This window comes from Haliotis asinina, chromosome 7 (genome assembly GCF_037392515.1).
Source record: "Haliotis asinina isolate JCU_RB_2024 chromosome 7, JCU_Hal_asi_v2, whole genome shotgun sequence".
NCBI lineage: Eukaryota > Metazoa > Mollusca > Gastropoda > Lepetellida > Haliotidae > Haliotis > Haliotis asinina.
In genome coordinates this window covers 47,672,818-47,697,997 of record NC_090286.1, presented here as the reverse complement: position 1 = coordinate 47,697,997, position 25,180 = coordinate 47,672,818, and the positions used below count along the sequence as shown (strand labels likewise).

Here is a 25,180-nt window from a genome sequence, read left to right as displayed (position 1 = left end):
AAGTAAGTAGAGGCACTAAGCTTTGGAGGCCAAGTTACATATTGTCTTAGTTCAAATATAACAAGTTCAACTTGTGAAATATATGTATTGGCTGCACAATAATTGTTCCCCAAAGACAACCAGGAGCTGAAACGATCTGGCGAACCTAACGGTGTCATGAAATCTGGAAACACAAAGGGTCTAAAAATCAAAATGAGTTGCAATACTAACATTCACTAGAGTGCTTGTTTTCAAATGTAGAGTAATAACTAGTTAATGGAAAATAGCTTCCAGAAAAAGAAGTTCATCCTTGCCGGTTGTGGCACTGTTTTTCCGATTTCGGGTTAGCAATTGATCTTATCATTCTTGCCATTCTAGCGAAAACGATTTAAATATGTTTTCAGAAATTATTAATGGTACTTTCAGTCGTTAGATTTGGTGCGAAAAGAAAATCTTCAACATGACAACCACCTTAGCAACCGGTCATGTGATCAAGCACTGTCAATCAAAGCGTTACAGGTGTAAACATCGTAACACATACTTGAAGGTTCAGGTGTTATTAGTGCATTCTGTGTTTAATGAATACTGATTTGTAAAGTAATAGCTTAATACGAAGTAGAGTTTGGATATCTTTCACAACATAGTAAGTATAAATCGATAAAAGCGTGTTATTTGCTGCCACCTAACTGTCGGCGTTCTTCCTCAGTCAGTTCACGTGTGAGAATGTTTCCATTCAATTTATGACAGCGGAAGGATCTTGTATATGCAGCGTGTATACATGTATTTAGTCAATGAGAAATCGGATATATCTTGTTGTATATACTCATGATTTTTAACATGTCATGTTGCTCCACTGAGGACCCTAACTTGACTATTTTTCATAGGATATATATATCATGAGGCTCGTGGTGATGCTCGACTGCTTGACATGACGTAGTTCAGCTAGCTATACGTCGTGTTCCTGCCAAGGCATACACCGATATACACGACGTTTAGCTAAATGAACGAGACGTGACGTTGCAATTAATCTCGCTTTTAATAATATTAATAAGTCTCTTGTCTAAACTTATAGGAATTAATGACTGACTGAGATGCGAAATTGTCTTGAGTTGCCAATGAATTTATTCAGTGTGCTTTTGTGTATGATTACATTTCCATGATATCAGAACAATTTACCAGTCAACTTAATCCCAATTAATGACGCGTGATGTGGTTTTTACATAGACCATTTCCTCTTATGAAGTTTTAATCCAATGTACTGTGGAAAAAGAACAGTGTTCACGAATAGTGTCTGACCCTCTGACAAATCTGGCCAATTTGCCAACAGACGTCTCCAACCTGCTGGCCCCAGTGTCTGACTGAATATATTAAAATGACTTTGTCTGAAGTTGTTATTTGTAGCATCTGACACTTGTTCACTTTTTATGAATTTATGTTTATAATGTTTGGCATTATAAAGTGTTAATAATTTCAATGCCAATTATGAGAAATGTTAAATCTGAAATCTGTGTTGAATTTTGTTCTGTGGGTCCTGTGAATTTTCAGTGGGTCAGACAGTCATCTGAAACTTACAGGACCCAATGTCCTGTCACTTTGAAACGCCATTCGTAAACACTGAAAGAATGGACCAAGTACACATATTCAAAACTCTAGTGAAGCAGAACATGAAATGTGGACTCCAAAAAGTGATGACATTAGTGACAATATGCTTCTGAACTGGCCCATAAAAGGACATATAAGGTTGGAGATCATTCATTCAGTCACTGTCATTCATCATTCAATCAGATGCACATTTACTATCTACAGTGCTCCAGATAACTTTTAGGGGTGTGGGTGTACTTACACCTCATGTTGTAAGTGGAGGTGTCCTGACAAATTTTTGTGCGAGAAAGTCGGTGATGTGATTTGTTATTCATAATATTCGACAACTTTTAAGCTACTAAACGTCATGTATGTTAGAATTACAAAGGTATTTATGTGCGTACATGATGCTCTGCAAATCTTACATTATGTCGTATGTCATTGATTTTTTTACATACATTAGTACATTATGTCTGTATGCCCCTTATCTGTAGCCTTGTCTAAATGCCTCTTAAAGAAGTTAATGACTTGCATTGTCTAATGTTTGTGGCTATATGAAGATTTATTGAGAAGTTTTGTTTTCAGATATTTATTTTACCCCAGTTCCAGACTACAATCTTTCAAACATAATGCCCATGACATGCAAATTTTTACTAACTATTTTATTAAAAACTAAGATGTTATGTTTATCATTTCTTAAATTTGGACATATAATAACTTTGTACTAAATATTAAACTTAGCTGTCAATCATTTTCCTTTTACTTCCTCGTCAGTAAAACGCAGAGATCGGCTCTACAACCTGATTATATTTGTTATAGCCATGCTAACATATACTGGGAAATTTGAATTTTGAGACTTTATTACATTTGCTGCATCAGACTCAGAGCAAGTCTTGATAAATCACTGTGACCCAACACCCTTGAATATGTGCCACGGGCTGATTTTATAAGGAAATATGAAATATTTTTGTTACAGTTATTTTAATGGTTGAAATTTGCTGTTAATACTTCACATCATGATTTTCACCTTTCCTGTTTGTTCTTGTTCGTTTCAGAAATGTTAAACTATACCCAAGGACTGTACAGTAACTCTGCTTTGCCATGTCAGTAAGGAGCTTTGAAACATGGACCTTTCCCTGTTATAGTTTGTGATATATCAGCAACCAACATGCCCAAACTGACAATAGACCTCATTGCTCGTGGAACATCTGGATACACAAAGAAGAAGCGGGATGAGTCAATGCAGCAGTATCTTCGACGATTGACACATCTTTACCTGGAGGACAAGTCTATAGATGAAGTGGTATGCAGAACTACAAATCATTTTATTTTTCTTTGAGATGACATATGATGCCATCTGACATAAAGAAAGACGATCAAATTCAGCAATAGCAGTTTTCTAAGCTATAAAGGTACAGAGGCCTATAATTTGCCCTCATAAATGCTCTTATTGGTATTTTAAAATAATTTAATCAAGGGACACCAACATTTTTAATGTATAATGTGAAAGGTTTATACTTGAAGTCTTAGAGACCCTTCTATTTTCATGCTCAGTTGTAATAGGTATTGGTATTGGTGATGCTTGTGGACTTGGTGATGTTTCCGGACTTGGTGATGCTTGCAGGCTTGGTTGATCCAAGTCACTATATCAGAAGCGCATAGATTGATATTTTTTATGTCAATCACTAGATTGTCTACTCTTAATTACTTTTATTTTATAGTTCACTGTTAAAAACTTACATACCTGTAATATTACTTTGTGTGGTGCCAAGCAACATTCAAACTAACAAAATAATATACCCTGATTTGAAACAAGGGCTATCAACATATTGCAAACATATTGATGTTTTTTCCTAGTTATTGATGTTGTGTCACTAACATACCAGACTGTGAGTTGTTATGAATGCATTGATAGTTCAATCAGTTGTTATGTCCCTATCGTATGAATCAATACACACTGAAGTCAGCAAGCCTAAACTTGTCATTGTGCATGTTTTTCCTTGTAGGTGGTACATATGATCATAAGAAGCCAAATTATGCATACTTGGAAGACTTAGAAAATACTTTTACTTATTTTTTAATCCCAAAGCGACAATATGATTGTCATGACTTCATTTGCACTAGACATGGAATAAGAAGAACAGGTTTTATTGGAATATGTCCAAGCCTGACTGTGCCAGATGTTTTTAAAGCTGGGCCTATTCTGAAGGATTGGTCATGATCTGTTTATCACTTTAGGAAGATGAAATGTGAATTCTATCACTCAAGATTCAATAGTTATACTTGTCCTAGTTCTTGATATAGTGATTGACAGAATTAGCTCTGTGAGTTTGTCAGAGTTTCATACTGTTTTTGTACTGAAAGTTCCACATGAGAAGTCAGAGAAAAGTATCACAGAAGAAAATTTGAAATTTGGAGGACATGGAAAAGTGGCTTACGCAGCAGTGAATTTCTGCTCCTAGTGATAAATATATAATCAGACGGATTACCTTTCACTGTCAGTCAGATAATCCCCTGTCGAGTTCCTCCTCACATGTCACTAATACTAAACAGTATTGGCAGCTGAAGAGCCATGTAAACATTCACTGTGGATTTATGACTACCTGTGGTACTTCATATCCAAGTTGTAGACAGACCTATGCGCATAGTGAAGTGTGAATTTAGTTTAGTCATTTTCGTCATGTCGTCATGTAAGATCTTCATTTTTCTTTGGACCCTGTGTTTGGACTTGACATGAAATGCTGTTGTCATTTGATATAACTGAGAGAACCTGAATTGCCCCAGAAATATACTACCCATCAAAAGACTCACTAGGGTAAATATAGCAGCTTATTTCAGTCCACTGTTGTGAACTAGATTTTCCAAAGTATTCCACACTGGATAGAGGTATTGTTTAAACATGAACTGATGTATTGTAACACAAATTCAACTGAAAAAGTCATAGTCTCAATAAATGATGAAACTCAGGGAAAATTGGAGAATTCTTAAGAAAACTTTACACTAAAGCACAGCTGTTAACATACACAATATTTGCACATGCTTTTCAGCTATGTGATGCATGATCCTTATGCAATTCATCAGCTTGAGGTTTGCAGCTGGTTCCTCGAAGTTAGTGGAGAAAGTCATCTTTGATGTTATCACATATATATGCATAACATATAGTCAGTGCTATAGGTGAGTCAAAACATTTGATTGATAGTGTGTTTTTTAAGCAACTGTCATTTTTGGCTAGCATGGTCAGCTGTTTTTGACCTGAGTTTCTACATGTACATCAATTTAAGGAAGGGATAGCATGTCATTTTTGAATTTGCGTTGAACTCAAAAGTTTCTCAAATAGTGAATCTCTCTGAAGGAGTGATGCATGAATATAAAAAAGAATATACAAGGTCATTATTTTTTATATATTGAACTTCAGAAGGGCTGGCAAAAATGATTGATAGTCTGGAATATTGTCAGTGGGAAGAATTCTCAGTGATTGTTGACATGAAAATTGTGTCACTGATAATTTGCCTAGACTTTTGGGATGAAATAAACTTTGAACTTACACAAACAGTACATAAAGGTAAATCTTTATTTAGGGCCTCTTCTTAATTCTGTTCAGCATGTTGTAATCCAGTATAAATATGATACCATTCACAACTTATAATGAAAATATTGATTCCTTTTAGACCTTTTTGACCAGAGTTACTTCTCTCATGTATATCTATAATCAATTGATATTTTGATCCCTGTGATCTGTATTGATATCCATCTTTACTTCAGAATCAATTCAAGACATCAAGATTGAAAAAGATTGACTGATCTTCTTGTTCTCAACAAAATCATGTTATCCTTAAATGTTCCTTTGCTTTAAACAGCATGAAAGAATGCATTTGCAAGAAGTAGGCAGTACACGGTAAAGAAAAATTTGGTGTGTGAAAGATTTGGTGCGTAGAGCAGGCTAGTGTTGTGCTCTGCATGATGATGAAATTGATTCCTCATGTATCTGTACATGCCCTGCTCATTACAGTAAGACTCTCACATGGTCAGTGTAACAAGCTGGTAGTATTTGGATATAGAGATACATATTTTGAGAGAATTAAACATGTGTCGGTGCTCAACTTGGCCTTGTTTTCCAGTATGTTTATGATGAGGTATGCCAGTTGTTGAAGCAATTGCTTGTTACACTGAAGACCTTGGTTCTATGGGTACATGGGTACAATGTGTGAAGCCCTTTTCTGGTGTCCCCACCTTGATATTGCTGGAATATTGTTGTAAGTGGCATAAAATTAAAACTCGTTCACTCACTTATGACATAATGAATGTTATCAATAGTAGATAAAAGATACAAAAAAGGAAAATTTATCTTTTTTGATAAATAGTTTATTAAAAGTCGGGTTTTAGTACTACTTAAAATTTTAGTTCCAGATCTGGAATTGAGTTCAACATGACTTGTGACTGATATCCCGTCAGCTTCAGATTTCCCCTTCATCTCTCACTTGTTATTCTTTTGGGATGATAAATTATCATAATTATGCATCCATTATGTATAATGAAAAATGTCACTGTTTCTGATCATTACCTGCCATGCTATTTTCCCTTTCTTGTTTGCCTCAGGGTGAGGACTTGGCATTGTGCCGGAACCTGATAGTTCTCTATCTCTATGACAACCAACTGAGTAAAGTGCCGGTCCTCCACCACAACCAGAGCCTCACTCACTTATACCTCCAGAACAACCACATCAGCAAAATAGAAAACCTTGGACCCCTCAACCGACTCGTAAAGCTGTGAGTTGCACCAAGGTTTTACAGCACTGATTTTCCATTTGAGTTTCAGTGCTGACTGCTGCTCAAAATGTTATGTAGATTCTTACCATTTTGGTAATATTACAGGAATGTCTTTTTAAACTTTGACACAGGCAGAAGAACTTTTGAGAATGATACGGGGGTTGCCTTGTGGTTAAAGCGTTCATTCATCCCAGCAAAGACCCGGGTCCAGTTTCCCACATGGGTACATTTTTGGACTGTCCCCTGACGTGATATTACTGGAATATTGCAGAAAGTGACGTAAAGCTAAACTCACTCACTGTGAATGACACCTGCCTCCAGCAAATGTACTGGTTAATAATGGTATCATTGTTCATTTAAAACAGATGGAGAACATACGCTGTACACAAAGGATAAATTCTGACTTAGTTCAGTGAATTTAATATTGTCTGCAGTTCATCCTGTGGGGGACATAATTTGTCACACAATGATTTTATGCTTTGCAACTCACTCATTGCATAGACTGCAGTGCCAGTGACAATGTAGGTTTATTTGATTGTTCTCCATCACTGAAAGCTGACAAGAGGTTGCAGTCATATAATCTGTTTCCTGCTGTTTATTTAAATAAAGAAAATTTAAGTATTTTACCAGTCAGTGGATTTCACTGGAAGCAGTCTTGATTGTCCACAGCTGTGATATGGCTGGGACACAGGTGGTGTAGAGAAAAACCATGACTAAGTCACTGTGAGATGCTATAGGGAGAGACATAACCATTAATTCATTAGTCAAAGACAATCAGGAGACAACCTAGTTTGAACCACTTGTCTGAACTGCTCACTAGTTGGTTATGACCAGTGGTGGTGAACTTTGTGCCATGTGTTTCAGTTACATCGGTGGCAACAACATCACGGTTGTGGAGGGGCTGGAGAAGCTGGACCAACTACAGGAGCTGCATGTGGAGAACCAGCAGCTACCCCCGGGGGAGAAGCTGCTCTTTGACCCCAGGTCACTCAGAACTCTTGCTGTAAGTACATGAGATGTTCTTGTAATAGAAAATGTAGGAATTATGGTGCTTTGTGATATAGTGTGTGGGTGTATATACTTTCATCCCTCGCAGAAATGCCCTTCGCTATATACCATTGAGTAATCAATGGCTCCCACACATATTTTTTCCCAAAATTATCACACATATACAAAGTATCGAAAAATATATAGTGCATTAACAAACGACCGAATGCAACTAACATTGTATGTCCTTGAATTATGGCTTCAAGTTGTTTAAGAAACAGTTGTTTGTTGCTAATTACTTGAACAGCTGTGAAGTATTGAACTGACTTAAAAGAGACAACTGTATCATTATGACATGCCATCATCAGAATATTTACTATGTTTACATGATATAACACTCCTCCTTACTGTTGTTCATTTGATTTGACAGGATTAAATTCAGTCCTAGTTTCATTTAGTAATTTAGTTTATGTGAAATGACATGCTCATTTTGTCCCATATGCTTAATGTGCATAAGTTCAGCTTATCCTGTTCCATAAAAGTCAGCTTTTCCTGACACTGTGATACACCAGTTCACAGTATTCTCAGAAATCACAATCTGATTACTGCCTTGACAGCTCTCTTAGTTGTCAGAGAATGAAAGCATGTCAAGTCACATATGTATATCTTCAATACTTTCACTCCTTGAAAGTAATATTTGTTGTTATTGCATCCACAGTAGATCTGACCACCTGGTATTTTGAGGTTCTTTATTGAGTTCAAATAGTTTGAAAATGTAATAGATTATTTTTAACTTTTGGCATAAAAATGCATCAAAATTATGTTAGCATTTCTTGCAGGCATTATTGGCCATGCACAGTCACTTTGATGGTAGTATTATGTGACTTTACTTCCAGAACACTTTACAAGTGCTCAACATATCAGGCAATAACTTGGACAGCATCAAGGACCTGGAGGTTTTGAAGGGCCTCACTCAGTTGATGGCCAGTGATAACTTCCTCAATGACATGAAGGAGCTTGCTCATATTCTAGGACTGTGGCCATTTCTGTGGAGACTGGAACTGATGGGTAACCCAGTGTGCCACAAGGCAAAGTACAGGGACAGGATTATTGTCATGTCAAAGCATTTAGGTAATTAGGAGACACCTTGACTTCGCCATTCTTGTCTCTTATATTAGCCCTAGTTTGTATTTTTTGTCACCAGCAGTTAGAAAATTTGTCACTTGTATTGTAAATCAGTATGTTCAAAGAAAATTTATCAACAGCTGCTTTGAGAGAAATGCCACACATTAAAGGGGGATAACTCTTCATTAACTAAAATACCCACAGACCTTTTAAACTAGATTTTCTGCGCAGTTAACTCAGAAAAGTGTTTATGTTGTATTTATGAAACTTTATGTAATGATGGTTGTTGTACAATGGATATGTCTACAGAGATGCTAGATGGAAAGGAGATCACTGAAATGTCACGTCAGTTTTTGTGCAACTGGCATGCCAACAAAGAGACACAGAAAAGAAAGCGAGACGAACTCCTTCGCAAAGGAACAATGATGACGGACATGTCTGATACCCATGGTAAGTAAAAGAATATGTTGCTCTGAGAATAATAAGACATCTCTGTTTGTGTTGAAGCAAGGCCATGTTGCTGTTTCCATGACAATCACAAATCAAGGAATTTCACCATAATTAAGTTTTGCACCACTGAGATTATTTAGAGCTTATGTTTTTATGTATGTTTATGTACTGTTTAGTTGGAGCATTTATCCCCACTATGTGTAGAAACCAGGACCTAGATTTTCAAAGCTCTATTAGTGCTAAAATTGTCTTTAGTTCATGTCAATGTGTGGCACTCATGACTATCTTAGCGCCAAGAGAGCTTAGAAAATATAGGTCTAGGAAGAAATAAATCACTGGAATGTCCTCACTTTGTTTCATTACATGAGTTCTCTCCATCAACATCCATGCAAAGAATAGGATCACTTGCTGTGGTCAGCTTAATTGTTTCAACCCATTTCCTGTGCATATGATTTTTCCTTTAAACAGTCCGTGGGTGAGAATATTTTCATAGTTGAAGAAACTTATCTATAAATGTAGATTTGTTGTTGAACTTTGTGTCCGTATGTGTGTTTCTTGCCTTGTGTTTGAGCTTAGATATTTTGGTGCTTGATTTGTGTTTTGAAACAAAACAGACTCTTTTTCATAGGGATCCTCCTTGGGGTACTTATAAGCATTAAAATGTTCTTCTAATTCTTGCAACAGTTGTAACCATATTTTGAAGAAAAAATATGTACAAAACAAAAAAACGTTTTTGTCTTATGAGACAACCCCTACCAGGCCCCCTGGACCCGTGACAGCCAAGAGCAGGTAACTCCAAAGCTATGGCCTCAAACCAAACATTTCCTTATCTGTTGCTTGTCAGTACAGATGTGTTCAGACTGTGTTCTTCCAAGCTTCACTTAAGTTCATTCTTGTTCAAGATGAGTAGCGCCGAGACTCAAACTGTCCGTATGGTTTCTTTATTAGACGCATGGCCATTCTAGAAATCGTTTTTACAGTGCTATTTGTCTAGACATGTTGTACTATTTCTTGTCCCCACCTGCTTGCGATGTGGCCTGTCAAGATGGTGGATGGGAAATTTTTCCCTGCCAAATTGTTTACCATGTGCTACTGTAAGTCTTTTTGCGGCGGGTCTTTATAATTAAGGGTATTATGTAGCTGGTAGTTGTTAATACGTATTATTATTATATTTCTTCAACCTTTTATGTGTTAGGTTGTTGTTGTTGGCACTTTGCTTTCAGTAGTCTACATATGTAGTATTGGTTAGTTAGCTTGTCGCCCATGCATGTTTGTTTCATGTTATGTTACATTACGCACATTAGTAGGTTGCGTTTGTTTGTTTTGCAGTTTAAAACCTGCTCTACATGCAAATCTACGATCCCTGCTAAGGATCTTTATGATGCCTGCCTAAGGTGTCTGGTGGAGTGCCACCACGACGACCAAGCAAGCGAGGTGTGCGCTGGGTTTACTCCACAGACATGGAAATCCAGACATGCAGATTTTCTTTTTACACCAACCTACTTAAGGATTTGGGAGGGGGAGTGGAGGGGCAGGGGGGAGACATTTGGGCACAGGACCCTCCGTCCAAACGGTCCCATAAAAAGAAAGAGGCTTCATCCTCTATGGAGGGCTCAGCAAAAAAGGCCTGGGTCGCTAGGGACCCTTCCCTTCCTCCTGCATCTGTAACCCCTGCACCACCCTCTGTTTCACAGGCACCTTAGGTATCTATGGTTGCTATTAATACATTGTTTCAACAGCATATGTTGTCGGTCCAACCGTTGATCGACTTGGCGTTGTCTGGGTTCCGCAAGGAACTCGACACCCGGGCAGCTTTGTGCTGACAGGGTGCTTTGGTTGGAGGAGGCTGTGGCCCAGGCTTTCGCTTGGGGAACACTCCTCCCTCAGGACAACCATTAAGTGGGTTGGCCACAATCTCGTATATGTCCAGGACAGTCGGCTTTAGCTTGACCCATGGGGCAAGCAGCCTAGTGCTGCCCAGCCTCTGGGCATCTCAGCACTCTGTCCTCACCCTGGGCTATCGGGAAATCCTCCATTGGGGGGGCTCTTTCCAGGTACCCAGGCGACCTGGTTCGGGCTCTGGCAGGGGTGAGTCAAGTGTCTCGGCTCTTCTCAGTCCTTCGGCTCCCTCGTATTTTGTACATATTTTTTATTCAAAATATGGTTACTACTGTCACAAGAATTAAAAGAACATTTTAATGCTTATAAGTACCCCAAGGAGGACTTGATTCAAAGAATCTGCAACCTCTACAGGCTTGTTCGAATTTTGAAATGTGTACATTTCTCCAGTTGTTACAAAGAAAGATGAGGATGAGGATGAGGCCTTAGATGGTAAGTACAGGCAGCTGTAGTAGGTGGTCAGCTGTAGTGATGCGGAGGTTATATTGATCTTAAGCTACTTTACAGGAGTACAGTGTGTAACTAGATAATTTTATGGTTTGTTGTAGATGGTTACTGCCTCGTCTAGTTAATGATAAACGACTATCTTACGTGTGTGGAAGTTGTGTGCCCCACTGTATTAACATATAATATATGAACTAATTTTCTGAAAAACTTTAGTGAAGTTGTAAACTCATGTAGTTTTGACCTGTAGTAAGTGTATAAGTATTTTTGTTTCAATATACGGTGAAAACTAACATAAGATGCAGTTTTGCTGATTTCTTCATGAAGAGGTGTCTGGATAAAGAAATCTGCAACATAAATTATCAGAAAGGCATTAGCATGCTACCTCATCTCCCCCAGCCCTAAAACTTGTGCTTTTGATAAAATGATTGAACCAATTTGCTTCACTTGACAGCCTAGATGTTTTTATCACAGGTGGAAGTAGCAGTCAAGATGGCTGTACTTTAGATTCTGAAAATTAACCAATAGTTTCTGCATATTATAATTGTTGTAGATATTTTGCCTTTCAATTTTGAATACAATAGAAGTAACTAACAAGTACTATTTCTTAAGAATCAGAAAACTTATCTACCTTATCCTAAACACGTGGAGTGGATAGTGGAGAATAGTTACATTATTAACCAACATTGTGGCAATCAACAAGAATTTTCTCATAATGAAGAGCATTCACTTGTTAGTGTGCCTAGCTAGTATTAATGCCTTTAATTTTTTGGGGAGTAAATGGTTTTAAATTGTTAGTGCAGTAAAGTAAATGCTTGTTCCAGTATCTTCTCTACACTGTCTCAGCTTTTGATCATATTTTTTTCAGCTTCATAAGCTGGACATGAATATACATGGCCTATATCTGTTTGTAAATGTCTCACCGTAATCATTTCTTAATTACAGTCAAATCCCATTGAGTCGAATTGCTGGGGATCACGTAATAAATTCGATGTATTCGAGATATAGGTATGTCTGTTATAGTAGAAAAAATTGTTGGGACTGACAGGTACCTCAAGTAATTATATTTGAGATACCAGCGTCTGACCCTTGGGATTTGACTGAATTTCATATTTTCAATGTTTATAGGGGATGTGTGATAACCATGATGTTATTATCCACTCTTAAAGGTCACATGCAACGTAAAACACAACTTTGCAGATTCTGATACCTTTTGGTGTGCAGTTACCGAAACAAATCATAAAAAATGCCAATTCATCCGATGAAAAAGAAGCCCGCGAAATCGGAGTTCAAATGATTCACTAAATTTCCCCCAGCGCTGGGGAAAAAGTGGTTTCAACGGCTGTGTTGCGCTGCATGCATAATGCATATGCAGTGAATAGGTTCGTGGAGCCTGAAACAGTATGCATGCCCGCAGCATGAGGTTGTGAGCAGTAGTCTCATCTTGGTTGTGTACACAAACAAGTAAGTAATCTACTCGTTACACACAAAAATAACCTTGTTGATTGTGGGAAGCAGCCTCTGTCACAGAGACAGTTCAATGTCTGGTTTACTGACACCTATATGTCTGCCTGCCTGTCTGCTAAAGACAATATGCAATACACAACTTCAATCATTGACCACATGCAATTTAAACTTAACACCTATCAGCTAGGCTATATGCCATATACAAAATAAATTGATTTATGACTGGGTTCGGTCTCCTGAGGGCTTTGTTTCGAGGGAAGTAAGCCCAAGTACAAAATATTGCACTTTTGAATGGCGATTGTACGCCTATGGTTTTGTTTATTTGTTTTTTACAAGCAGCAATGTATATTATATGTCATGAATAAGTGATAAATGTGTTTTAATTATATTTGATCTATTGGTTGTATGTGATCTTTAAATTGACATTCTACATGCTCTAAGTATAATTGCTGATGGATCCAGTTAGTATATAACTGTGTCAGATCTGGAAATGTGAAATGAGCTCTGGTATGTTGACATTGAGATATACACCTGACAACCATGCTGCTTATACCGATTGGTTAGGCACACTGATTGGGTTATTTTATGAATCTGAAAAGAATGGACAACAGTTTTGGTGAAAAGCAAACAGCTATTTTATGGTGATAAAAACTCCCCAGAACACATTCCAGCATGCCACCATTAGCTGAGCCATACATGTGCATTTGAACTAACTTTCATTAGGGGTATACATATTCATTGCAGATGTACTCTTGTAAGTTGAATACTTTTATCTCTTATTCCTAAATAATTAAAATTATATATTACAACAGAAAGCAATTCAGTTAATGCTGAATTGCTATTTGTTGTAAACAATGTGTTGTTTGTGTATCATTGATTGAATATTTAAGTATCCATCAATTCAAAATTGTATGTTTGCTAAGTATTTTTATCTGATAGTTAATCTGTACATATATTAATAAAAACAACCATCTAGACCTGAAATTATATAGTTCTATGCTCATAGAAACTAGATTGATCCTTAAAATGTCATACCTTCACATTGTCAATCTCAACCTTGTCAGTCTTAATGACTGTTATTTACTTGGAGCATTTAATTAGTGTACATGTTTATTAGTTTGTATGAATATTCTTGGTTTTGTATTGATTCAGCATAGACATTAAGAACTTGCTGATACTTTGCCATCATGGCAAGATATTACATTGCTGCTACAGTCTACATGGTGTATATGATACCAAATTAAATAGATGCTGTAATGTATATGTTTTTTAAATGCTTGAAAGCATGCATCTAACCTGAAGTTCTGTGTTGTAATTGTCTTGTTGTATAAAGCAATATCTGCCATGCTTAAGGCTCATAGTGATTTATGAATGACATGAGTGACACTATACAAGCTAAATGTATGGAATTCAATATGATGTAAGTGTAGAATGCTGAGTGAAAGTATGCCATATTGTGGTTTGCATGACTCTCCTTTCAATGAGCATTATGAATACTGGCTCACACATGAAGTCAGTTGTCACAGGACATGATCATGAATCTACGTAACCAGTGTGTAAAGTCATGTCTTCTGCTGCAGGCCACAAGGATCTCCCCCCTGTGAAAGGCCCACCAAAGAGTTCCAGCATTCCTGGATACTTGATGCCAGGTATGAACGTGATGTCTCTCATTTGATTTTGTCAGTAATTGTCTCCAGGTGGTGTAGATAGTTTATTACTTTCTTGAAAGTGTTGGAAATTATATTTTTTCTATGCTGTATTACCATTTGGTGCAGGAATCTGGCATTGGAATGGCAGACCTTTTCGCTGTTACACATTTCACAGTTGTCATGGAGTAACTGTTAATGTTTTACCAGGATTGCCACGGAAACAGTTTGATGAGTTGTTGGCTAAAAACAACATATCTGACAACACTGTCAACACTACTGTCAACAACCGTGCAAGTAAAACACGCAGCGGTGTTCTTCGTGCCAAGTAAGTATGTTTCATGGTGAATATTTCAAAATAATATGTTCCATAAAGTTTTTGCTTTAAAAACGCATGAATGCTTTCTCATATCTTTTCAACAAATTATTGGTTTAGAATTTATGCTTGCATTAATAATTAAAGATAATACCAAATGTAAAATATTTGAGATTTGTAATTGATCAGGCCATGGCTAGAATGGTCCAAGAATGTCATAGCTGATGGTGATAGAATAGTTGTTGCATGGACAGTTCATATGTAATTTGAAACTTTCTATTTTGAGATTGGATTTGTTTTTAGGGTTATCTTTGCCACAGTGAATCTTATCAAAATGTGTGATTTTGACCAATATGAACCCTTTGTTCATATGCATCTCTGTGTTCAGAGCCAGGATATAAAAACAAAGCAAATCTATGAGCTTCTGATTTACTTCAGAAATGTACAAGATTTTGCTATCTTTGAGGAGGTATGTTGAGTGAACTGTTGCCGATGAACAATCCAGATAAGTTACTTCCCTTTTCCCTTGCCCCCAGCTGTGGAAGGATTATGACCAACCAGCCTACTGGTATTTGTTTATTGGATAAGAACTTGTACTGATGCGACTGGTCAGGGCAAATAGAATTAAATACAGATGTTGTAATAAGCATGCTCAATGGAATTATTGTGGGCAGTTTGCAGTTTTATTATTGATTGTTCAGTAATTAGAGTGATAAGATTTGAAAGCTTATAATATTTAGTCAAAAATGTTCTAGTACGAAGAAAATTCTGTTTATTTGAAAACTTTCTTAGATTCTGTTTTAGATTTTAAATAGTTGTGAACATATTTGCAACTTTCGGAATATTTATCTTTTTGAAAACCAATCATACACAATATTTCATATGTCTGCACAACATAATTCATTTTCACACAAAATTAAAATTAAAATTATAACTTTCATTTTTTTCTTATGATACACCTTATAGCAAGATAATTTCACCCTAAAACTATGAACACACTTTTTTGTAGCATTACTTTTTGATACCTCAAAATTTCCAGTATAACACTTTTTCTGAAATCATGGATCATAGTCCTTCCATATATTGAGACTAATACCCACACCATTTTTCCCATTGGATGTTATTGCACTTATAAGTGTGTTAAAAGCATGACAATAATCTTTTTTTGATCCCAAAACTCAAGTTTGAAATTTTATTTGAATGCTTGAACCCATAATCTTGTTTTCAGATTTCCTGAAATCCCCCAATCTTATATCATGAGACAAAGGGAGGCAACTTTTAGTGCCTTCGGATCATCTTGATATGTGTTTGTATGTAATGACATTCATTTCTCTAACACCCAATATCCCACCTGGTTGCTGCTCATATATAGCATGTTTGATGCATGCCCTGCATTATTGACGATGTGATGTGAATTTCACTTTGACAGATAACTTTGTCAATAACAATTGTAGTCATATCACACTGAGCAACTTAAAACGTGTGGATCTTTTCACATTTTAATTCAGCATGGACATGCACAGTGCTGGATAGGGAAACCACGATCTGGGAACACGTAATGACAGTCAGAAACTTCACCTGGAATTGATTACTGTAGGAAGCGATAGCGTTTGATTCTTGTGTGCACAAAAGCAATATCCCAGTTATGTATGATGATAGAATCATGCCATCATTCTGTGATAGGATAAGTCCCACAAAGCTATACTTGTCGAAGAGGCATCTCAGTGCAATTGGTGGTCAGATATCATTGTACTTCATGGTTTCATGGTGTGGATGGCATAGTGTCAAGTATATAACACTAGTAACAGCCTGGATGATCTTCTCCATTCCGTCTGAATCTGTTTTACAATGATATTAGTAAGTTGTACTACAATGCATCTGCATTTCTGGTGTCAAGGCCAGGTTTGGGAGCTGCACTTTATGCAGAGATTATTTTTATTCTTGTTTTGTAGTAGAACAACATGCTGCACTCTGAGTGACGCAGGAATTACTTAAAATAGAACTCAAACTGGTCCCAGTCAGATGTAGGGTTTCATATGGAGAGCACACGTCACACAAATGCAGTCACCATAGTTACTTGAGTAAATCAGTGTTTGACAAATGAGTAACTTGTGTTAGAACTAGCTGAAGCTAAGCAGTTTGGGGTTTGTTTGTTTGTTTGTTTGTTTGTTTGTCAGAGAAGCAAATGAATTAGCTCTTTTTGATGATCATAATCATTCTATTGCCCATTACAATTTTGATAATCAAATCAGACGTACAATTGAAGTTTCAAATTTAGAGCAAACATTTTTTAACTTGTTTTTGGTGAAGAAATCAGTGTCTGCCATAGCAAGTTCAGATCTTTGTTGTAATTACTTTAATTTCATCTTTTCAATTCAGGATCATTTTTAATAGAAGGAAACAGTACAACAAGGTTGTTATATTGAAATATGACGGAAAAGTAAAAGTGCCACAGCAAAGTGTAACTATTTTGTCATCATTGATGTATTTTTTCGAAAGCTTTTCAAGTTGTTACATATCTGTAGTTAAAATACACAGCTGAGATATTTGAATTTGTGGTTTTTATTCTACATTTTATCTAAAAAGAGTTTCAGCTGGGTAAACTATTAAAGCTCTTACTGTAGTATTGAGTAATTAAATCATAGACCAACACATTTTGTCTGGATATGGATTCCTGTGTGAGTAAACCTTCTTCATGCCATTGTCACCTTGTGCTATTGATTGGTGGCTTTCAGCAAATTTCATGTCCCATTTAACATGTGAAACTTTGTCAATATCTGTGCACTAGAATTATATGGGTTGTGGTTCGCAACTTGACAAATGATCAGTAATTGCTGGTTTGAACTTGACAGGGTGTCTAACCCAGGGAGCCCTCGTAAGTTGCAGCTGTGGGCTTAGCCTACATAACCTACAGATGTAGTACAGTCTTAAGGCCAAGGATACATAGTTCTAACAGGTTTTTCATGCAGACTGGCTGCATTGATTCCATGTACTGTAACATCTTCTCATTGAGAAAGGTCCTTACATCATGGCACACGTGCATGCTTGACCTGTCTTGAAAAGAATACACAGCAAATGGAATTAGTTGGGAGTTATGGATTGTAGTTAGCATGTTGGTTTATAATTTGAGATACATATTTTGTTAAATGCTTAGAATTGTTTTATAGTCTGCTTATATGTCAGAATAGTTTGACAAGCTCACATCAGTGTTTCTATCTGTGTTAAATAGCTTTTTTTCATTTATTGACTGAAAATTTACATTAATGATAGAGGAATAAAATATGTGTCTCTGAAATGATTTTACAGTTTATTTCTTGTATTAAGTAGTTCTGGTTTGTTTTTCAGGAAATTTATAATCCTGCTACCTATTGCAGATAATAGTTTGTAACTAACGTTTTTGCTTTCATGCTTTCCCCCTTCTCATTGTAATTTTACTCCTAATACTAACTGACATTTGAATTATCATCTTCCCTGAAATATCTGTATGGAAGTTAAAAGTCACCTGAAACTGAAATCTTGGAATAAACAAAGTCTGATTATATAATGAATGCTGAAACGGTGGTGGTCCTCATAATTCTTTTCAAGAGCTAACATTGCTAAGACTTTGGAAAAAAATCTTTATCTTTCATTTCTCCATAAGCATGAAAAAATTTCCTCACTCTAAGTTCTATTTTCATTTCTGTGAAGGATCTTTCAGAAATATGACACACCTTTACAGTAAGTGCACAGCAGGTATAGCATCTGTGCAGGCTGATGAACATGGCTCTTGCACACTTCCTGCTGTTAATGATCTTATCTAGTTGCATATGCAAGATTTATCTTCATCTGTCAGTTTCATGGATGATATAAGAAATGATTGGATTCCAGTTGTGGCTTTAACTGTGTTTGTATATTTCTGCATACCTACTCTGTAACATGTGACTTCATCTTACAGGTACACTGACTCGCAAGGTGTTGTCCACATGAAGCCTGTGTCCTCTGCCCCAGTTCGTAGGCGCCCCCTCATGAGTGTCAGCTTTGAGGTGACTGGTGGCCTTGGAAACCAGCACATTCCTCAGCATTTTCTTTAGAGATTCATCCATTGTCCACACATATCACTGAATGGGGGCATATTGTTTGCTTCTCACCAGTTTCATCATATTTTGCACTGCATCTCCGCTTCTGCTCTTTTCTGTAAGAGAGCAAGCATCTGTGATATCTTTAAGTGACTGTTTAGTCATTTCTGGATATAAACATGGCATTGGACAGACTTTTTCAGCTTGGCTTTATCAGTTACTTCCAGTTACTTAGACATCTAGTGTAGACTGACACATTCACTTCTACCTTGACCAATTTGTTACATGAGAAGCCAGTGCTGTCAAGTTGATGATTGACCTCACATAGAAGAGATTCCATTATGTATAATGAGTGCCCTCATCGATGTTCACCTGAGTGTATGTGTAGAGCACTGTTATATCCATTGCTTTTTTTGTCTCATATTTGAAAGTGCTACATAACCAGATTCATTGTATGTTATTTGTTTGAGAATGTGACTTGTTGATTTATCAGAACAATCTTGCAAGAACTGCAGACGATTTTGTTGTATGGACATTTGGATTTTATTTCAGCAATGCTTATGAATATGTTAACTGATCATTCTTCAATGTATGATACTTTGTAAATATGATACTGCTGTCGATGTATATATTTTGACAATATTTATTTTCTTTTATAGTCTGAGGTGATGAATTGATACTGTTGATGAAGTGATTATCATAATAATTGATATGGTGCTTATCAGTAACCTATATATGTGTATTGTACATAATCTTACAGCTGAATGCTGGTAAAACAACAGTTCAAGCAATATGAAGATCATTTTGTTATTGCTAGTCTTTCTTTGCTTCAAGAACAATGTAAATTATTTACATTGCCATTGGATTTTTTACTCTGTGACTCTACCTGATTACATGATGTGATAAACATGACAAGAGTTTAATATCCCAAGAGGAGTTCAGATCTCCATATCCGAACTGTTTCAATTCTATTTATGTGTCAGGACCAGTTAAGTAGGTAAATGGAGATAGTTATGAATACACATACAGCAATGTATATAGACTATTTTTTCAAAGCTGATATGTTTTTGTAGTATTTGATCATTGCCTTGATGCTATTGCATTACTTGACCTTAGCAGTATTACTGTTTCTTGATGCACAGTCTTGGTTTAGTGTGTTGTCAACATTAACAACTAGTTTGGACATATTGGTGAAAATATGTCCAAGTGCACTCATTTAAGTGATAATATACATAGCTAGAGTGAGTTTAGTTTTATGTCGCTTTTTAACAACATTCCAGAAATGTGCTTCACATATTGTAACCATGTGGGGACTTCATCCATTATGCTACCCCACCACCCTGCATAGCTGGAACAGTGATGTTTAGCACACTCATGATCACAATAAGATCTTAGTGCTAAGATGATTAGTAGCTCCTATACTAAAACTCATACATTCATAATGCTAGTGTATTATTGTGATGTGATATTGCTGTCTGCAATGATGTATCTGAAATGTTTAGCTTGCTTTAACATTTCATCAGTTTACAAAACTTGCTGATCAGGCAAATTTCACCCCCTTATTCATATCCAGCGTTGCATTCATTTACCAAAATCAAAATATTTTGATGCATGTTTTCAAATATGATTTATTGGAGAACACTCTTTATTGATAGCAAATTAAGGATGTTATATTCATACCCATCTCATACAGTGTTTATGACATGTTCATATTTCCTGAGTGAGAGAGATATATACCGACATTTAGGCACGAGTGTTGTAAACACAGTATGTTATGATCACAAATGTAATATTCTGTTTATTACCAAAGTCTTTAAATTGAGGAAAATGAACCCGAATCTACTTTCAAACATGTGCTGGCTGCCTTCGTTTGTGGAATGCAATGACACAGAAGAGAAACCCTGACATCATGGCATTGTTCATGATGTCATGTTACCATGACAAAGTGATATTTTGTCCTATGGCATTGCATGAAAATATGAAACCCGGTATGTTATCCCTCATAGGCAATAAATTGTTTTATGGGAATATGTGAACCTGTATAGTTCCCAAGTGACGAGTTAGTTGAGGAGTCATGTTCCTTATTGTGTGTACACCCAAATGAAATGTTACCTTTTGATGCTGGAAAAACAAGACAGGAAGTTTTAACAAAGAAATATTTGTTGATGAAAGTAAAACTTTGATAGAGGAATATATTTTATGACTAAAACTTGATTCAGCTGTATCCCTTCAAAGTATTCTGTGAGTGTACAGGATCTAAGTAACCTATGACTGTTTTTATGGATTATTAGGCTTGGTGAATTGTTTTTCTATTTTCATAGTTCAATGTTGAGATGCAGCTTTTGAAATTAATCATTAGTTTGTGTGGTTCAGACTTTCATTGTTTAGACTGCTGTGGTATTGCTGACAATAAGCAGATCAAAACAATTAAATTAGAAAGGAAGGAATTATGTGATCTAATCAAAATGTTAACATGTTTGCAATATTTGCTCAAGTTTAGTCCAGGTTTTACTCCTGTTAGTTTCATACCATGTAAATAGATAGCTTGAGAGTGGAGGTTGCATGTTGTGTTGGCTTTGTCACCATAAAGTAGTTTAGACATCAACTGTATTTGTTGTTTTTCTACACACCGCCACAAAGTACCTTTTTGGTGGTCATAGATGGTACAGTGGTGCATCAACTTGCTGTGCAGAGTTGCATCTTGTGCCAGAACTTGCCAGAACTCGCCAGACGTCTGTAATACAACACCAAATAAGTACATTCTTAAACCTATCCTAGCTCACGATTTGCACTTCTCTCTCTTGCTTCGACGTTGAGTGGAAGGAATAAGAACTGTCTCTCTTGGCCTCTCTCGTCCATACGCCCGTGTTTCCCAAGTTGCTAGGACATATAGGACAGGTCCCTTGTCCCATGCTGAGCATACATGATGTCCAGCGCGCTCCCTATTTACTACCGTGACTACCTCAAGTGATCATTCTTCTTGTCGCACCACCGCGTGGACGCTGTGAGAGTTTTCAGTTTTTCCTCACAAGTTAACGTGAGAAATATATCATGTGTAATTAACCAAAGTTGCGTTATTTTTGCGCACAGGGTAAACTACAATTTCTTCTATAGATCCTCATTCGTCTTATGTGGATTGTATTGGCTTGTGTACCTGGACTGACTGGAGCATGCGTTGTCGGTAATGTTTTTGCCTTATCTAAGACGCTTTTTGAGCATTTTGACGTGCTTGCTCACATTGGCTGACAAACAGAACTCGTTATACTCCAACAGAGCATGGTCGATCGCCCGACAAACCCACTGCCTTTTGGTGTCCGTCGTCAGACGTCTACAGTACTCGTTACGTACAGTGTCTTATACTTTTTTGCTGGGTCGAATCCCATGCGGGATTCGAATACATTGTATTCTCAACCATTCAGCACTTGGCGGCAGAACTCTGGTCGTCCCTATTGATTCAATCAGACAACTCAACAGTAGTATGGAAAATCAATCATCATAACTTGACAGGTTCGGCAGCTCTGCTCCAGTGGACATTTCGATTTTACCATCTAATTGATTCTCCCAACATTATGACCAGAGCCAGACACACTCCCGGGGCGAGGAATGTCACAGCCGACGCCCTGTCACACCCCAAACGGCCATCACTAGCAGTGCGAAAGTTATGTTCCGGTATCTCGACCAGACGTAGACCTATTCGTCACTCAGTACACCTATCCGCTTCAACGATTCGTGTCCCTTAATCCGGATCCTCAGGCATGGGACCATGATGCGTTAGCCATATCATGTTAGGGTGTACACTCTTACGCTTTTCCACCTCTGGCTCTGCTACCCAGGTAGTTCAACGTTACTTGCAGTGAGCAAGATTCGTCTGCTCTTGCTAACTTGACAGTTGGTTAAAGCTAGCAGAACCGAATCCATCACCGCTACCCGCCCGAAACGACCTACTTCGTCATCTACATTCGGATCTACACCACGAGTCATCACAAACCGCAATCTACACGTATGGCGCATTTACAGAAATCTTTGATAGCCAAGGGCTGCTTTCTCAGAGTAGCTGAGAGGAACATCGACCCGATCATTGTATGACGATAAATGGAAGAAATTTGAATATTACCGTAGAATAAGGTGAATTAATTCTCCCATAACTTCATCACCTCAGACTGTTGCTGAATTTCTACATTTTCGGGCTATGGAGAAACTCAAAGGTACTGCATCGTCAGCCTATTTGGTTGCCATTAATGCTGTTCTTGCCAAACCTATTGGAACCAAGGTGTCTACTACTCCCGAGCTCCAGCATCGGCTTCATTTGTGCAGACCAGTCTACTGCTGACGAATCTAGGAGGTTCAGACCTCCTGTACAGGATTTGTCAGTTGTCGTTCTTCACTTGGTATCCAGTGAAAATGAGCCACTACATGATAAGGAGTTTGAACAGATAACATTCTAAACTTTCTTTCTAGTAGCTTTAGCTACTGCGGCTCGTATTTAGGAGTGAGTGTGAGTGAGTTGGGTTTTACGCCACGCTCAGCAATATTCCATCTATATGGCGGCGGTCTGTTAATAATCGAGTCTTGAACAGACAATCCAGTGATCAACAACATGAGCATCGATTTGCGCAGTGGGGAACCGATGACATGTGTCAACAAGTCAGCTAGCCTGACCACCCGATCCCGTTAGTCGCATAGTCGCCTTTTAGGACAAGCATGGGTTGCTGAGGCGGTAACTGCACTGGATGCGAATCGTATTGTTTTGAACGAAACGTCATGGAAGAGCTTTTCAGGGATTGCATTGCAACTTTGTAGCAAAGAGCCAGCTATCAGGACAACCGGATAGAATGTTTCCTTTCTCACCACTATCAACGATCTTGGGCCAGATGATGAAGGGTTGTCTCCCTGCTCTTTCAAATCTCTACGGATCTGCGTCGCAGCCTTCTAAGACATCCCGCTGTCTACGCCATCCAAACCTGATGTCTCACGGACAACTTTGTCCTTTTGGATGCGTGCTATCATACTGAGGACGTATGCCTTTACTGAGTTGCCACCCCCAGCAGCATTCAATCCACACGAGACCCGGGCGTTAGACTCTACGATGGCTTTACTCGGCAAATGTTCCCTGACAGTCATCATGAAGGGTTGTTTTGGCGCTCAGATACAGTGTTCTCCTCACATTATCTGAGGGACTTATCGGTCACTGATATCCAGGGTTTGCACCAGTTTGGACACCTTGTTTTGGCACAGCAGCTATCATTGGCCTGTAAAGCAGATGAGTACAGTGCGCGTCTATGCATTCGCTCTCGAGTACATGCTGAATAAAATTCTGAATTCTATTTCTGAATTTTATTTTTATATTCTTCTGGGATTAGGACTCTTCACTCAATTTTATTGGATTATTGCCATTAGTTTCTATACGGATTTGCAGTGGTTAGTTCTCGTATTTGCAGTGTAGAAGTGACTGACTATGTCGTTTGCTGACCTCTACTCCACGGAGCAATCACGTCAGTGTACAATTTCGGGGGTACTCTGATAAATCGTGACAAAGTGAGGTGACTCGCCTAGTTGCGTCCTTTTGCGTGGCCGACCACCACATCGCTCGGGAGCACCCACTCCCTTGGGGCAATTGTACCCAGTAAGATAAGGGGTTCAGGAGAACCCATCACTCCCAGGTAGTATGCTAGTTGGATCCGGCCTCCCTTGTTCATTGCTATCTACGGTTGTCATTAGCCTATACAGTGTACTTTGTCAGTGCTGTTTGACCTAGGGAAATCTGCGACCCGCCGCCCAACCGCAGGACAAGTGCAAATCGTGAGATAGGATAAGTTTAAAAATTTGGAAATTTTAACTATAAATTGTATATTTGTATACTTATCCTATCTCACGCGATGTATGCCCACACAGCCTCCCCAGCTACTCAGATTACGGCGGTGGCCAAGAAGAGAATGATCACTCTGAGGTAGTCACGTGGGCAAATGGGGGAGAATGCTACATGCTCAGCATGGACTAAGGACCTGTCCTATAAGGAGAGCAGCCTGGGAAACACGGGCCAAGAGAGGCCTAGTAGGAAAGTTCTCATTCGTTCCACCCACCGTCGAAGCAGGAGAAAGGAGTGCAAACTGTGTGATTGGATAAGTAAATACATATACAATTTAGAGTTAATATATTTCATTTTTTTTATTTGTTCACGTGATTAAACATATTGCCATGTATACAGAGCAGAGGTACATATAGATGGATGATATACAGAAATTATAATCGCCATTATGATAATAGACACATACAGGTTGATATAGGTGATATATGACAGATACATGTATATAGAAACATTCAAATTTATCCAAGTACTGGGAAAAGAGGGCCCAATTTATGATTGAAATGGTGTATCTTATTATTTTTTGCATATATGTTTCTCGACAAAGAATATATCTTCTAGGGTTTTTGTAAATGAAGTTATGTTAGGATGGATATTCTTAA

The 25,180-nt window shown here is 37.7% G+C and overlaps 1 protein-coding gene across 3 annotated transcripts; it reads left to right on the top strand.

The window, feature by feature from the left end:
* The first annotated feature begins 271 nt into the window (after positions 1 to 271).
* Positions 272 to 21,314, top strand: LOC137290816 (protein phosphatase 1 regulatory subunit 42-like). Of its 3 annotated transcripts, XM_067821956.1 has the most exons (10): positions 553 to 622; positions 2,616 to 2,863; positions 6,157 to 6,326; positions 7,191 to 7,329; positions 8,210 to 8,444; positions 8,748 to 8,888; positions 14,279 to 14,347; positions 14,555 to 14,672; positions 15,099 to 15,129; positions 18,595 to 18,674. In XM_067821956.1, the coding sequence occupies exons 2-10, from the start codon at positions 2,729 to 2,731 to the stop codon at positions 18,601 to 18,603; spliced, it is 1,047 nt and encodes a 348-aa protein (XP_067678057.1). In that variant the 5' UTR covers positions 553 to 622; positions 2,616 to 2,728; the 3' UTR covers positions 18,604 to 18,674. The 3 variants fall into 3 exon arrangements, with proteins under 3 accessions (XP_067678055.1, XP_067678057.1, XP_067678056.1); XM_067821954.1 differs by lacking the exons at positions 553 to 622; positions 15,099 to 15,129 and adding an exon at positions 272 to 322 and having other exon boundaries at positions 18,595 to 21,314; XM_067821955.1 differs by lacking the exon at positions 15,099 to 15,129 and having other exon boundaries at positions 18,595 to 21,314.
* The last annotated feature ends 3,866 nt before the right edge of the window (positions 21,315 to 25,180 follow it).